The 16,695-nt window shown below is 35.5% G+C and overlaps 4 protein-coding genes across 5 annotated transcripts; 2 read left to right on the top strand and 2 right to left on the bottom strand.

Moving 5' to 3' along the window:
- The first annotated feature begins 19 nt into the window (after positions 1–19).
- LOC129804031 (phosphatidylinositol glycan anchor biosynthesis class U protein) lies at positions 20–2,233 on the top strand. Its single transcript, XM_055851010.1, has 2 exons — positions 20–303; positions 364–2,233. The coding sequence occupies exons 1-2, from the start codon at positions 174–176 to the stop codon at positions 1,527–1,529; spliced, it is 1,296 nt and encodes a 431-aa protein (XP_055706985.1). The 5' UTR covers positions 20–173; the 3' UTR covers positions 1,530–2,233.
- Positions 2,234–5,046: 2,813 nt separating this feature from the next.
- Positions 5,047–5,908, top strand: LOC129804033 (putative nuclease HARBI1). The gene has a single exon (XM_055851013.1). The coding sequence runs from the start codon at positions 5,201–5,203 to the stop codon at positions 5,852–5,854; it is 654 nt and encodes a 217-aa protein (XP_055706988.1). The 5' UTR covers positions 5,047–5,200; the 3' UTR covers positions 5,855–5,908.
- Positions 5,817–7,131, bottom strand: LOC129804032 (uncharacterized). Of its 2 annotated transcripts, none has more exons than XM_055851012.1 (2): positions 6,832–7,131; positions 5,817–6,793 (listed from the first exon to the last, which is right to left on the bottom strand). In XM_055851012.1, exon 2 carries the CDS (start codon positions 6,660–6,662, stop codon positions 6,054–6,056), a length of 609 nt encoding a protein of 202 aa, XP_055706987.1. In that variant the 5' UTR covers positions 6,663–6,793; positions 6,832–7,131; the 3' UTR covers positions 5,817–6,053. The 2 variants fall into 2 exon arrangements, with proteins under 2 accessions (XP_055706987.1, XP_055706986.1); XM_055851011.1 differs by having other exon boundaries at positions 5,817–6,772.
- A 1,754-nt stretch (positions 7,132–8,885) lies between these two features.
- LOC129804028 (membrane-bound alkaline phosphatase-like) lies at positions 8,886–15,380 on the bottom strand. Its single transcript, XM_055851006.1, has 3 exons — positions 15,187–15,380; positions 13,844–14,121; positions 8,886–10,335 (listed from the first exon to the last, which is right to left on the bottom strand). Exons 1-3 carry the CDS (start codon positions 15,260–15,262, stop codon positions 9,076–9,078), a joined length of 1,614 nt encoding a protein of 537 aa, XP_055706981.1. The 5' UTR covers positions 15,263–15,380; the 3' UTR covers positions 8,886–9,075.
- Between the last annotated feature and the right edge of the window lie 1,315 nt (positions 15,381–16,695).

The following is a 16,695-nucleotide window of genomic DNA, read 5'->3' as shown; positions in this document are numbered from 1 at the left end:
GTTTTATTTTCCGCTGCGCGGCGAATGGCGCTAGTGTTTGTGTTTATCAGAATCGATGAATTTTGAGAGTAAGGAAAGTGCATTTTCCGATTTTCCTGTATTTCTGGTGGCAATGTGGTGATTAGGGTGAAGTGAGAGTGAATGATTGAGAAGATTTTCAGTGAGGAACAATCATGAGCCGAAAGATTGCACTGAGTTTTCTCATTGCCGGCTCAATCCGGCACTTGCTGATGTGCTCAACATTTGCCCCGTACATACGGGATCGTGTGGAGGTGTCTACGCCTCTGAACTCCTGGAAAAGAGGTAGGATTTTGCAGGAAGAGGTGACAGAGGTAGGAAGGTAATGAATTTTGTTGGTTGCAGTGCTGGAAGGGGCGTATTTGTATGATAATGGAGTTGATCCGTATTCCGGGGATATGTACCATGAGAATCCTGTGATTCTAGTCACAACAAATTTCCTGATCAAGCACTGTGCGGCTGTTATACCTTTTCTGTTTGTTGTCATTGATCTCCTGGCAGCCGGCTTTATCTATGGTATGGCAAAAATTGTTGCCAGAGATTTGCTGAGCAGACAAAAGCGAGAGATGGCAAATTATGCCAAAGGGACTGAGGAACTTCAGTTGAAACCTGAAGATTTGGGACAGATCCCACTTTACTGTACTGTTGCATATCTCTTCAATCCCTACACAATTCTCAATTGTGTTGGTCAGACGACCACTGTATGGAGCAATTTCCTCCTGGCAGCTTTTTTCTTCTTCACAGCCCGCCGGGAGATTATCCCTGCTGTGCTGGCCCTTGTTCTGGAAACCCAGAGAAATTTCTATCCTGCGGTGCTCATTGTGCCCCTGGCGATCAGTGTCTATCGCAAAGAGGGGGAAGGATGTGGCAGATGTCGAGCAATCCGGGCAGTTCTGTTGTTTGTAGTTTGTCTGGGATTAGCTACATTTTCCGGATATTGGATAATGAAGAAGTGGAGCTTCCTGGATGCCACTTACGGCTTCATTCTCAATCATCGAGATTTGCAGCCGAATATTGGGCTATTTTGGTACTTCTTCACCGAGATGTTCGATCACTTTCGAGATCTCTTCCTCTGGACATTCCAGATCAATGCTACAGTGCTCTATCTTGTGCCTCTCGCACTCAAACTCCGTCACGAACCCCTCATGCTGGCCACAGTGCTCACGGGCCTGGGAGCCATCTTCAGATCCTATCCCTGTGTCGGGGATGTAGCTTTCTACATGGCTCTGCTGCCCATGTGGAAGTTCGGCCAGAAGTTCATGTCGCACAATTTCGTCGTGGGCTGTTTCTTCATCATCACATCAGTTCTGGGCCCAGTAGTTTGGCACCTTTGGATCTATTCAGCATCAGCCAATGCCAATTTCTACTTCGGAGTCACTCTGGCCTTTGCCACAGCGCAGATCTTTCTCGTCACAGATCTCCTGTTTGCATTCATCAAGCGGGAATTCTGCCTGAAAAATGGCATGACGTTCAAGAAGAATGGCAAAGAAGCCCGCATGACCCTTGAATGACATGACTACAGCATGGACATGAGATTTTAATTTCATCCAAATAAAAATGTAAGTTTCTATACAAAAATTATTTCTAAACAAATTATTGGGAGATTGGTGATCGATTGTCCTCGTGACTTTGGTTCAATTGACCCCACCTGGGGAAAACCGCAGCATATGGAGAGATAGTGGACAAAAAAAGTTTGATTATTTTATGTAAGACAGTTCCCCAGATCCCCATTTTTTTCATTCTTTACTTTGTTAATAATAATATTGCTAAATTCATAATAGACAAATTCCACAAATTTAGCGGTTGCTTCTTTAAGCTTTTTCTTCGCAAGACAAAACAACATTTCCTTTGTTATTTTTCGAGTTGAAAGAAAGGTAGATTAAAGATCATAGGGGAAGAGCGTAATGCTTCGCACAACACTCTGGCGCCGAACGAATGAATCTGACTTATGGCAGATTTAAGTCATACATTTCCTGAGAAATTAGAAAAAAATATGAAGTGTTCGAAGCCAGAGTACGTGCGAAGCGTGAAAGCCTTCCCCTACATTATGGGTCAAAAAATAATTTTCTAAACTAATTATTTTAATAAAAATCCACATTAGACTATTAGGAAAAAAATGTTACCAGCAATATCATTTTTTTATATGCAATAAATTTAATTATGAATTAAAGATAAGAATAAAAATCTTAAGAGAGAAAAATCATGCTAAAATAAACTATTTTTCATTGAGTTTTTTTTTTAAAGAAAAAAGGAAGTATTAATTTATAATTTACATGTTTTGGATTCAATTGATTTTCAAGCTTGATTCATTGGTATGGTAACATTAATTTTTTGGAGGCCTTTAAATTAAATTTTCAACTGTTTCCCGATTCTCTTTGAAGACTTATGAACTGGAAAAAATGTAGGAATAATACATTATCCTTTCACTGATTTGAAGGCAAGAAATATGCTGGACCAAACATGTTGCATATTTCAAGTTTATTACAGGGGTGCCAAAGCGTGTCAAGCTTTGCAAAATGCTCGAAATCGTGATTTATTTGATGATATACTCCTTAGTACACTGAGGAAAAAACGAGGGTGCGATTAACTTTTTTTCGTCACAACTCTAACACTTTTTAGGTGTAAAAATATATCAACATTTTTTAATGTTCATTTTACACCTTTTTAAGGGTAAAATTAACATGAAAAAGGGTAACTTTAATCCCTAATACACCTAAAAATCATAATATTTTCACCGATTTCGGATCAATACTGCAGGGTAAAATTAACATTTCCGGAATGTTATTTTGACTTTTTTGGATTTTTCTCTCAGTGTATTTACGGTATTTACACATCTAGTACTTTCATATCATTTACAAATCATTCAAAAAATCGCCCAAAGCAGTTTGAGAGTAATTACAAATTGATTTTCAAATAAAAATTTGTTATCGGTTCATGGTCGGTTCATAACCGGTTCATTCCCGGTTCATAGCTGAATGCAATCGGTTTAGACTTGTCAAAAGCTCTAGAACTTTCTATTCCATTCTCTTATCCTGAATATCAGATTTTCGGCCTCTTCCTCCTGGCTTCTGAGTAACAGGCTTGAGCTCCTTGAACCGAATTATATCTTTTCGGATAGAGTGGAGCGGCACTTCCCGGTTACTTCGAATGCTTTCCATCTTTTTCAAATTTACTATTTCCAACTATTTCACTACAAAAATGTCACCTACTATAATCCTAACAAAATTTCATGTCCTTCAATTTTGTCCAAACTTTGCCTAAATGTGTTATGACAGTTTCGCCACTTATTGATCACGAATATATGGATGGTTAAGTAACGTTCCCGGCCGTCCGTCCGTCTATCCGGCCACTCTTTGGGCTTAGTATCTCCTAAACTAAGAAAGATATCGACTTGCGGTTTTCGGCAAAGATTATAATCGGGTGAAAATTGCAACTTGGTGCATTGACCTCCCCACATCTCCCACTCCTTCTTCCCCAATTTTGGATACTCCTTTTTTTTGTTTTCTCAGTAGTTCAGCTCCCATCCTATGGCATCCATTGGGCTCAAATTTGTTTTATTTTATAGCTGAACCTTAGAGCTTTCGATTAAAAAAAAAATAAAGGCCATTCGACCCCCTTACCCGAGCTATAAAAGGGTCTATTTTTTCTTAAAATAGTTCGAGTTTGGGATCTAATTATTAGAATTCAAAAAGTGACGGTGTTTTGAAAAGCTCTCTTGAAATGCTACTATTGTGCATCGGGATCAAATTTTAGTATGTTTTAGCCGCATATTACCTATAAAAAAAACCTTAAGTCGATCGATAACTCCTGACAAAGTTCGAAAATTGACCGGCCTATATCTCCGCGTAATGACCATTTTGGCGTGAATTTTGGTTTTATGTTTTTGTCTCGATGAACACTTTCAGATGAAAGTTCAAAAACTCACCACAAGTGGCGCTGCGATAGCGTCAAAATTCAAACTCATTTTTCTCCAAAAGGAAATTGTGTAAGTTGATCAAGTTTTAGAGTGTTGTAGTCTAGCTAGGCTATGAAGTTTTCAAAAAGTGGCATGGATTCGTTATGGTTACCATAGAACCGGTGATATGAGGGGTCAAAGTTCACGATTCGTAGGACCAACGCTGGGGGCGCTACAGTCGAAGTACCAATTTTCATAACATAAACTTAATTATCGCGACTCTTGATCAACCGATTTGATAAATATTTCCGCATAATTGTAGAGGACATTTTATTTCTGGATTTCGTCTACACAGAAAAAAATATTGTGTTAAAATGTTCGTAAATGTTTGTGAATTCATATGGGGGACTTACGAAATGCTCGTAAATCGTATAATCCACAAACAAGTTCGTACTTTTTTCACAAACATTGGCCTCAATTCTGAGACCAAGATCAAGATCAAAATCAAGAAAATTTCAAGATTTTGGTATTCTGAAATCAAAAAATCAAGATCAAGATGTCAAATCTGTCAAATGTCTTGAAATCTTGAAATCCAAGACACAGACCGTGTGGATTTCAAGATTTCCAATTCTGAAATCAATATTTCAAGATTCCAAAACGTCAAATTTCTTGTTTTCTTGAAATAATTCCAAGCACCTCTCAGAGGTCCTTTGAATTATCAAGATAGTGAAATTTAGTAAAAGTTCGTGTAAAGAGAGGATACTTCTGCTGCAAAATTGATTGAAAATGGAAAATTTATTCTTCATTTGGCTTCAGCACGAGTTATCTCTTCACAAGCAACAGCAGGAGGATAGGTGGATTAATATAAATTTTAAAATTTTTCACAGAATTTTAATTTTTGGTTTCTGTTTTAGAATTTTAATGACTTTACAATATCGCCAACTTAGGGACATTTCTGATCCCTTTGCGGTGTCAGAATCTGCCTTCCGCAGAAATTTTGCAATGCCACAAGCTTTAGCATTGGAATTAATTAGAGAACTAGAACCTTGGGATACTCAAGGATTCTCACGTATACCTTTTCACTACAAGGTATTAAGCACACTTAATTTTTTTGCAAAGGGCTCGTACCAGATCTCCGTTGCTCGAAATAACCTATGTAATGTAGGACAGTCAACTATATCCCGTAGTATTCACTATATTAGCACACTTATCGACGACAACCTGGCTGAAAAGTATATTCGTTTTCCGGTTACATCACGAGAGAAAGAGCAGATTGCAAGGGGATTTATGGAAAAATTTAATATGCCTAATGTAATTGGATGCGTAGACTGTACACATATATCCATCATACGTCCTTTGATGCATGATACTGAGCGACCACCTCGCCTATATATAAACCGGAAAAAATTTTACAGTCTGAATGTTGAAGCTACAGTCGATTCAGACTTAATATTCACCTCTGTAAATCCTAAATTTCCTGGTGCCACACATGATAGTGGTATTTGGATGAAATCTCCTGTCCGCAATCATATGAAAAAAGAATTTCTCCGAAACCGTGAACAGCACATTGTTTTGGGTGATAAAGGATACCCTCTGGAACCGTTCATCTTCACTCCATATCCAACTCCCGAAACTGACAATCAAGAACGATTTAATAGACTTCATGAACAGGCAAGAAATACCATTGAGCGAAGTTTTGGGGTGCTTAAAGCAGTATTTCGCTGTCTTCTCAAACATCGAGTGTTACACTACAAACCAGTAATTGCAGGAAAAATTACAAATGCGTGTTTTACACTTTATAATTATATGCGTCGAAACGGATATAATTTTGATCAAATTGAAGGTGTAAACGAAGAATTTGAAAATGACATTGCGCTGAATGACGGAGAACTTTATAGAATTGGATTAGAAAGAAGAGAAACCTATATAAGTGCACTGTAAATTTATTAGAAAAATACATTCATTAAGCTCTCAAAAATATAATCTTTCTTAGAAATTCACAAATATTTAGAAAAAAAAATCAAAATTTTAATACTTCAATTTCATAAATTTGGTACAGCATATCACTAATAACATCACAAATTTTACATTTTCGCCAGAAATTATCAAATGATAGATTAATAATCAATTCTGATAAGCTCTATTCATTATTAGAGTCTTGGCGTCTAGCAATGAGAAGAATTCCCTCACTGAGTTTCTCGAATGCACTCAAGTAACGTTCTTCTCGTTGCTTTTTTTCTGCGTCCCTTTGCTTCTTCATTTCCATATAAGTCTTCAGATTCTCCGAATGAACATCCACAGAAGATGTTTTACGGATTTGTGAGAAGGTTTCCTGAACTGGCAGCACTGGTGGCGGGGAATTGTCAGAATACATGGAAATCGAAGTATTTGCTGTAGAATGTCCAGGAACAATTTCAACCCCATTCTCATTATCAGTTTCTGGAAGATTTTGTGCGTCTTCTGGTACTCCTCTAGCACTGAGATCATCATCTCCAACAACACTTTTTATACCATGAAGAGAGATTGCTCTAGTCTCCAAATTGTTTAATGTATACTTATTCCTATCTGGCCCTCTTGCTGGGTTGCTCTGGTACTCATCATCCAGCCGCATTTTATGGCGAATTTGGTACATCCATGCCTGGAAATTCTTTTTCCAATCGTCAACAGATTTCTGAGGGGGACCTGCTTTATTGAGCAAATTTCCAAGTTCTGCCCATTTAGTCTCGAAGTCAAAAGCACTAGGCTCCATTACCGATCTCTGGTTAGTGCAAAAATCGACATAAATAGTCCTCTGTTTTAAATTTACATTGGGGCCACGTATTTTCTTTCTGGCTTCTCCGGTTGAACTTGGAATGAATTCTGAAATGCGGGGTTAGAGCTCTTTGGACCGATTTTTTTCAATATTCCACCTTTCCTACCTTTTCTTTTCTCACCACGACTTTCCATCACTGACCATTAGTTAATTTCACTTTAGAAAATCCTCAGAATAATCAATTTAGTTGCTTTCTTTTTGGTTATACAATTGTCAAAATCACAAAAACAACCAAATGATTTGACACAGATGACGTTTCGTTAAGTGTGGATAATCTTGATTTCTTGATTCTTAGCAGAGACACATTATGTTCCACATTCGCAGAGCGCCAGAATATCAAATCTTGATTTTAAAAATTTTTGACAGCTTGATATTTTGATCTTGATCTTGGTCTCAGAATTGAGGCCATTGTTCGTAACATGATCACTTGATGAGCATTTTTTGTTCTTTTATAAACATTTGTTCGTAAATGTTCGTAAACACACAAGAAATTTTCGTAAAATTTTGTCATTTCTTCGTAAAATGTTGTGTAAAAAAAAAGAGTTTTTCCCGCCGCAAAAGTATGCAGGTACTGGTATGATCGCTTTTACTCAACCAACAAGTGTCTTAAAATAAGGTTTAACTCTTTCGTCTCTTTTGGGACGAGAGTACCCAAAGCAGCATATGAATGTTCTGTGAAAAACAATGTTTTTTAAGTATTCAGAATTGATATAAATCCGATTCTTGTGGATGATTACAAATTATAAGGATGTCCAAATGTAAGACATTTTTTGTAGGACTTCAATTAATTCCTGAGCTTAGATATTTTTGATTAAAAATTGTGAAATTGGCTTGCAGCATATGCTGCGGTCCGGAAAGAGTTAACTCTTTCCGGACCGCAGCATATGCTGCAAGTAAATTTCACCATTTTTTAATCAAAAATATCTAAGCTCAAGAATTAATTGCAGTCCTACAAAAAATATCTTATATTTAGACATCATTATAGTTTGTAATTATCCACAAGAATTGGATTTTTATCAGTTCTGAATAATTAAAAAAACATTGTTTTTCAGAGAAAATGCATATGCTTCTTTGGGTACTACAGTCCCAAAAGAGACGAAAGAGTTAAAAGAAAAGGACTCACAAAATTCTACAATTCTCTAACATAGTTCAAATTCCTCGTTTCCAAAAAAACTTGTTCCAAAACAAATAGGGTAAGTGTGCCAAATTTCGGCATAGTTGCATGCTAGCGCCAAAGTCTCAAGTTTGAAATGTAATATCTTTAATAGATATTGATTTTTATAATTCCTTCTACTTTAGGAGTGTTGCTTAGAACTTTATAGACAGTTTATCGTCTTTATTTACTTTAAAATCGTTCTTAATACATTTTAAAATGAATAAAAATGTAAACATAGCTTTGGTGCCCTATTTCGGCCACCTTCATTCTCATAGTTCCTTGCCCTTCAGGAATTCTTCCAATGTCTTTTTCACGTCATCTCGTTTGTCAAAGCTAAATTTTTTTGTTATTCTTTTGCATTGTATAATCTCTAGAGTATGTAAAAACTAAAAATTCATGAAAATTCGAGGAACAAAAAAGGTGGCCGAAATTGCAAGCTGGCCGGAATTTGGCACACTTACCCTAAAATGATTTTTCTCGGCTTTAGAGCAACCACTTGACCAAAATGATAAAGAACATTCTGGTCAATATTTTACTTATATCACCTTTCAGTCCAAATCCAAATACTGCATTATTTTGATTTAAATACAAAATTTATAATTTATTTTAAAAATTTATTTAAAATTACCGAAATCCTAGTTTGTTCTGATTAATTATCAGTTCGCAAACTCTTGAAACCGATTAAGATTTGTGTATCATTACAAAGGTTTTTAAATGAATTCTTGCTTACCATGCCTTTCTCAATGGGTCAAAAAAAATTCACCAGTTTTTTTTTTATTTTGCTACTTTGAAAAATTTCGTTTTAACAATATTAACGTGTCAATATTTGGAGAAGTACGTTAGCATATTAATCGTACGGACGCTATTAGGGCCCTTATAAAAACCCCTAAGTCGATATCTTTAACAGTTTGGTCTTTAAATATGATAACGAACGGAGTTGATTTATATAAAAAACAAGAAAACCAAAATTTCTTGTCCCTTCTTAAAAACGAAAAAAAATAAAATTCTGTAAAATGGTTTATTTCTCATAGTTTCCTAAATCAACAAAAAAAAAACATCTAGAAATAATTTAAATACTTAAAATTAATTTAAAAAAAGCTATTTACACATGTTTTTTGTTCTTTAAAATCATAACAACGATTTTTCCTCAAAAATAACAATCTCTTCGTACGCGTGGGATCTTTGGGGTTTCTTTTAATGCACAACTGTTGAAGGATTTGTCCAATGTTTCCGCCGGTATGTGGCTGAAGTTCTTCTGCAAGCACTCAGGCCATCCCCAATGCACGAGGCGTAGGCAATTGCATGTGGAATGAGATTCTGCTCATAGAGACCTACAAATAAGTGAGCCCATGGTCCATTGGCAAAAACAGCTACGTCGTCCCCTCCGTGTGTTTCGTCCTTCAAGGGGACATGCCCTGGATAGACAAAATTATTGGTCGTTGGGTCCATTTTGGCGAGTTTTTCGGGATCTGTGAAATTTGTGCGTGTAGTAGCTCCGGGTCCATTAGCATACATCAGAGTTGTATAGGGAAGATTATCAACGTTGCTTTTCTGAGTGTTGAAGTCCAGGATATTGTTTCCTCTCTGTGCATAGCCAGAAATTGTCATTGTGTGACTGTGATCTGCTGTGACGATTATCAGAGTATCGCGGGAATTTGTGAGTTCCGTGGCTAGACGCACAGCTTCGGCAAATTGAACGGTTTCATCCAGGGCAAGGTGAGCCTTTGATTTGTGATGCGCCATGTCAATTCGGGCTCCTTCCACAAACAAAAAGTACCCACGTTTCTCCTTGGACAGCATCTCAATGGCAGCTGTGGTCATTTCAGCCAGAGACGGTTGTTCCTCGTGCTTAGCCTCGAGATTGAAGTCCATGTGATCGGGAGAAAAGAGTCCCAAAAGGTATTCAGTATTGTTGAAGTCTACATTCATGAGCCCCTTGCGGTCAGACACGTAAGCTGCTGGTCGGCGTTTCTTCTGCAGAAGCCACTCATGCACAAGATTCACGCCATCTACACGCTCTCCCTTGCTACCCTGCTCATCTACCGTGCCCTTGGGCAGGAATTTATTTCGTCCTCCGCCCATAATGACTTTTAGCTTTCGTCCGGGATCGTTGTTGATCAACTGACTAGCAATGTCTTGGCACATCTTGGGATTTTCATTTGCCTTCGTGACATCAGCATCTGATTCCCAGTCTCGATTCGCTGTGTGCGCGTAAACTCCGGCTGGAGAGGCATGGGTCACGCGTGCAGTTGTCACGACACCCGTTCCCTTGCCGGCTCTCTGGGCCCAGGTCGCCAGACTGTTCACGTGATTGGCAGGATCCTGGGAACTGGAACAGTTGAAACGCTTTACAGCAGCTGTAACACCTAGGGTCCCGTAGTTGGCCTTCACGCCCGTCAAATAAGCTGTAGCTGTGCACGCGGAATCGGCTACTTGCATGTCCACGCAATAAGTCTGTGAAGGCAAAAGAACATTATCATTTTGCTGTAGTGACTTTTTTTTTCAAAAAACGCAACGAAAATGTTATTTTGCAAACTGTTCTCAAGTGCTTCTGCATTATTGACTTTTCTTTGAAATGGTTTCTGTCATGACTATTTGGTTGTTTGAGAACACGACGAGGACTAGGCCTAACAGTCGAGACAGAAACCAACACAAAAAAGTCAAGTATCAAAAGTTCATTTTTACAATGGAATAGCACTATTATTCAATTTTAATTAAAGTATGGATAATACGATTTATGGTTTAGGTTTCTCTCGTTTTATGATAATATAATTTGTGGTGCGTCAGTGGTAACCGCGAGGTGGTTTACGTTAGCCTTAAAAAGAATTCAATATGACGCACTATGAGATCAATTTTATAAAGTTATTTATTTTAAATATAACTTTCAATATTTTGTGTTAAATTTATATAACCAATATTCTGAAATACGTTTTAGGGCGTCTTTATGGCTCTTACAGAAGATCTAACATTACAAAAAGTAATGATTTTTGAGTATGTAATATTTCAAAACTGTCCTTAATTTTATTATCCTCCGATATTTTCATATGTGCAATCATTTAAAATATAAAAAAAAATATCCAAAAATATCACAATTCTTGTCGTACGACAGTCACCAGAACTATTGGCCAAGCGGTTAGAGATAGATTTGTGATGTATGTGGACCCCATAACTTGAGTCAAGAAATAATAGCATGCATAAATATAATTTTTCATCCTTTTCTTGTCCAAAAAAAAAACATGTTTTTTGGATGTGTATAAAAGCCAAATCATGAATGGGCCAAAATCCCGATTGAGTCGAAATCCGGAATGGCCAAAATCTCGTAAAGCCAAAATTCGAAAAACAAAATCCCGAATTGGTCGAAATCTCGTATAGCTGAAATCCCGAAAACCAAAATCCCGAATGGGTCGAAGTTCTGAATAGCTAAAATCACGAAAAGTAAAAATCCAGAAAGTCAAAATCCGAAACGCCAAAATCCCGAAAACCAAAATCCTAAATGGGTCGAAATCCAGAATAACCAAAATCCAGAAAACCGAAATCCCGAAAGACAAAATCCCGAATAAGTCGAAGTTCCGAAAAGCCAAAATTCCGAAAGCAAAAATCCAGAAATTTGAAATCCTAAACGCTACAATCCCGAAAACCAAAATCCCGAATAAGTCGAAGTTCTGGATTACCAAAATCCTAAATGGGTCAAAATCCAGAATAACCAAAATCCTGAAAACCAAAATCCTGAAAGCCAAAATCCCGAATGGGTCGAAGTTACGAAAAGCCAAAATTCCGAAAGCAAAAATCCATAAATTTGAAATCCTAAACGCTACAATCGCGAATAAGTCGAAGTTCTGAATAGCCAAAATCCGAAACGCCAAAATCCCGAAAACCAAAATCCTAAATGGATCGAAATCCAGAATATCCAAAATCCTGAAAACCAAAATCCCGAAAGACAAAATCCCGAATGGGTCGAAGTTCCGAAAAGCCAAAATTCCGAAAGCAAAAATCCAGAAAGTTGAAATCCTAAACGTTACAATCCCGAAAACCAAAATCCCGAATTAGTCGAAGTTCTGAATAGACAAAATCCGAAACTCCAAAATCCCGAAAACCAAAATCCTGAAAACCAAAATCCCGAAAGCCAAAATCCCGAATGGGTCGAAATTCCGAAAGCAAAACTCCAGAAAGTCAAAATCCTAAACGTTACAATCCCGAATGGGCCGAAATTCCCTATAGGTAAAATCCCGAAAAGCCAAAATCCGGAAAGTTAAAATTCAGAAACCCAAAATCTTCAAAACCGAAATCCCGAATTCCTAAAAGTGTAATATCTACTTCATTTGTGTCTTTAGGATTTTGGCGTCCAGAATTTTTGCTTTCAGAACTTTGTCTTTCAGGGTTGTGCATTGTTCGATTTTGAATCATTTCTTTCAATCGTTTTTAAAGGTCAGAGGTTAAAAACATCTAGAAAAGATATTTCTCAGCTGATTGAATCAAGATCGATTTCCTTGAAACGGTTTTGAAAATCCGTATTAAGTCCAAACTGGGTTTGGATTATTTTCATCCAAAATTCTGTTACTCTTCTAAACGATCTTTCAGTGTTTTAGTTTCTAATTGAAAAATTAGAGACCTTCATGAAGGAGGATTAGTTTTCAGTCTGACGACCGTCTTAGTTTTTGAGCTAATCCTTCACCGCCAATTTTTACGGGTGAATGGTGAAATATTTTCGAGGATCAACCTGAATCTATTTTGGGCGTAAAACTCTCACTTGTTAAAAATTACATCATAATAAAAGAAAACCGAAAAAAGTAACGCGAAATTGTGATTTTCAATAAATTGAAAATTGAAATGTCAACTTGTTATTGAAAATTAAATTTATTTTAATATAGTTTATGTAAAACCCCCTTCTAAGAATTTAAAAGAAACATTTCGTATAAAAATTTATTTACCGGTTCATTACAGAATCGACTAATTCATTACCGGTTAAAAGCGGTTCAGACTTATTCATAATCATAAAACTTTATATATTATTATTCTAGTAATTATAAATTTATGGAAATCTCAGCTAATTATAGTTACTAGACTATATAAATATGCATTAGCATAACAAGTTGTCGGAAAAGTCGATAGAAAGGTCAGAAACCTTCATAATAAGTATTCATATTTTTTAAAAACCGTATTAAACTTTTTTTTTTAATTTTATAATAAATACAAAATAAAAAAAAGATATTCAAATTCTTCAAATTAAAATACTTTTTAGAAAACTCTTAAAATTAACTTGAATCGTGTGTAATATTTACCTTTTAGTACGAGAATATAAATATAATGAAAGCGAATGTGAAAGTGTAACAGGAATTTTGGCAAACTTTGCACTAATTTCCAGTGAATTTTACTGTATAAAGCCAATAAAAATTTAAAGACGGAAGCAAATATAAAATTTTCCCATGATCTCAAACATGCACACGTTTTTAATCTTGACCTCCAATTCACAACACACTGATCGGGATTTATCACTTGATCGGTAGATTGATTAAAAAATTGATTTCTCACGCCGCCACTGGAATTTATTTATTCAAGATTTTTTTTAATGCTTAATAAAAGAAATGGTAAAGTTTAGGAATACTTTTGCTAAATTATGATTTTTCTCATTAAGAAAAATATTATCATTTTTCTCATCAAGGAAAATATTATCATGTTATGCAAATTTTGCAGAACATTCATTTATTTATTTTTTAATTTTGTGATTGAGATCACGTTTCATGGAATAATGTGCGGTGTGTATTAGGAACGATAAAAAAGAAGCTAATTTTGTATCAATTTCACGTTTAATTGATCAATGGTTTGTTGACATTGAATGCAAAAGTGTTTGATCGCGTTGATCATTGACAGAGAAAATTGGTGACGATGGGGGATAAAATAGAAAAAAATAAATAAATAAAAAGGTGAAATAATTGGTTTGGTGATCAAGATCAAGTTATCTCACCTTTGCTAATCCTGTATAGGGGAAATCTTCGAAGAAGAGACGAGATTCTTCACCACTTTGCCCTTGAAGTTGTCCCAGGTACATTCTGCTGGCAGCCAGAGTTGCCACAGACATTCCATCGCCCAGGAAGAAGATAACATTCTTAGCAATATTGTGATTAGGTCTGATGGACAATTGATGCAGAAGTCGATGTTGAGCATCAAAATTCCAAAAATCTGCCAATAATTCACCATTGTTGGTGGCACGTGTTTTTCTCGTTTTCCATTCACTTCCACTTGCTATATTGATCAATTAATAGAGAGATCACAATTATTTTATTGCTGATAATTTATTGGACTTTTCTTTTGTAACGAAAAAAAAAGAGTGGAAAAGACAACAATTTAATTGCAATATTAGCCTTTAGGTGAAGGTTTTTGCCTTCTCTGTTGCATGATGCAATTCTTTGGGGATATTGAGCACTTTCTGAGGATCTTAAAAGCTTCAAATACTCTGAAAAAAATGTCTTGTGAAACGAACAAATGAATTTTGTTAAAATTTTGTCAAAAGGATGTTATTTATCAATTTGACAAAACTTTTCCTTGCATTTTCTATTGAAAAACACCCTCTTGACAAACTTTTAACAAGATCCACTTGGCCGCCGATTTGACAAAACTTTTCCATATTCAGTATGGAAGAACATCTATTTTTTACAAACTTTTCTCGTTAATTTGACAAAACATTTTTTCAGAGTAGACTCACACAGAAAAAAAACATTTCGCTAAATTGTTCGTAAATGTTTGCGAATTCTCACTGGGGACTTACGAAATGTTAATAAATCGTATAACCTACAAACAAGTTCGTAAAAGTTTGTAGTATTTTTCACAAAGATTGTTCGTGATATGATCACTTAACTAGCATTTTTTTACAAACACATGTTCGTATATGTTCATAAAATTTTGTCACTTGTTTGTAAAGTTTTGTCAGACAAACAAAAATGTACGAAGAAATGTTTGTGAAAGAACAAAAAATGCTCAGGTGATCCTGTTACAAACAATTTTATAAAAAATACAAACATTTACGAACATTTTAGGCGGTTATACACTTTACAAACATTTTGTAAATCTCCAGTAGAAATTCACAATCACTTGCGAACAATATATGATTTTTTTTGTTCTGTGCAGGCTGATCATCAGGAATATTTAAACCGTAAAATTTAACGATAAAAGATCAGCACAAAATATTATACAGCGAGAGTTTATGATCACAGATTAAAAATTCTTTACAATAATTCTTGAGGATCAGCCTAAGGCTATTTCAGCCTTTTTAGAGTATGATCATAAAAAAAAATCAGCACTATCACTTACAGTGATACTCATCAGCTTGAATGATCAGGATAAAGGGCAGGATGATGGCAAAATTCACAAAATTTAACAGTTTCATTTTGAAATGAAATTAAGCACACAATATCACAATGATCACAAACTATTTTCTCCCGAAATATTTTTGGTCAGAAATTGCACTGATTGGTGTGTCTAGTGTGATCTTCAGGTTGGAACTGGAAGCAATAGACCTACCTTCTGATGTTTTTATAATGTGAAAAGCCAGTCTCGAATGGGGCGTCTCGTGTTCATTATCGCACTCCCAGACAAACGCGCGAAGCATATTTGCGCGTGCTAAAGGTGGGGAAAACATGTGCTCGATCGTTAAATGATCGTACGAAGCAGATCGGTGGGTTCCTCTCTTGTGGTATTCTTGGAGCAGCCACACTCTCGTAGTCTTTTTCGTCTGCATTTCTAGGGTAATTCCCGAGCGTTTAGTGATCTTCCATCAACGCACTGGAAAATCCCATTCTTATGATCAATATTCTTGATCAATTTCTCCAACTACGCCCAATGAATACACCTTAATTCCATGTAAAATCATCCAGATTTATTGCTCTCGATTTAATTTATAGCGGTGAATCTTCTCAGTATTCTCAGTAATTTTCTGACGATCACAGGAAGATTCGGATTAATAATGCCTCAGTTGGAAACTAGAAAGATCCCCCAGGGACCATGGGGACGATCTTTAACCTGTTCATATCAAATTTCTGTATCACTGATCTTTATGATTCCCTCATCTTTTTTCATCATCATCGATATTTTTTGCGAAAAATTTGAATATTCAAAATTTACAGTGAATGTTGTCGCATTTTGGCTTATGTTACTAAAATGTGTACATTATTCTCCTATCTTACTAAATTTAGTAATGTGATAATAAATAAATTATACGGTTCTTGGCCAAGCAACAAGAATAACTTAGAAAAAAAAGTCAAATAGTGATAATCGATTAAGATATTTCGTTGCTATTGTGTGCCAAAAAATTAACACTGATATTTAAATTTAATACTTTGAGGTCAGAATTGGACTCAATCGGGTAATTTTTTTGCATTTTGTCGACAAATTTTTGATGTAGGGAATTTAATTTAAATAAATTGTTAAATAGACGGAAAATCACAATTAGTTTTCTTTGAGACAATTAAAATAAATTAATTTTAATTGTGTAGGTACTTTTTTGTACTTCTCATTATTAATTTTGTTAAACTCGTTTTATTGTTGCTTTAACACTTTTGTGGTATCTTCAAATGACTAAACTTTCTAAAAGCTTCTCTAATAAATTATAAAATAAATGGAATAAAAAGATATATATTGCGAAATAAAAATCAACAATCAATAAGACACAGAATAGAATATCAGTCAAATGAAATCAATTAATTTTTATTGGTAAATTTTAATTAGAAACTCGATTTATTGGTTCAACAAGGGATGTCTAATTTAATTATGAACAGAAAAATATATTTTGTAAAAATGTTCGTAAATGTTTGTGAATTCCTA

The sequence above is a fragment of the Phlebotomus papatasi genome, chromosome 2 (genome assembly GCF_024763615.1).
Source record: "Phlebotomus papatasi isolate M1 chromosome 2, Ppap_2.1, whole genome shotgun sequence".
Taxonomy (NCBI): domain Eukaryota; kingdom Metazoa; phylum Arthropoda; class Insecta; order Diptera; family Psychodidae; genus Phlebotomus; species Phlebotomus papatasi.
Note: the sequence above shows the minus strand (reverse complement) of the source record. Positions and strands in the feature narration are given on the sequence as shown.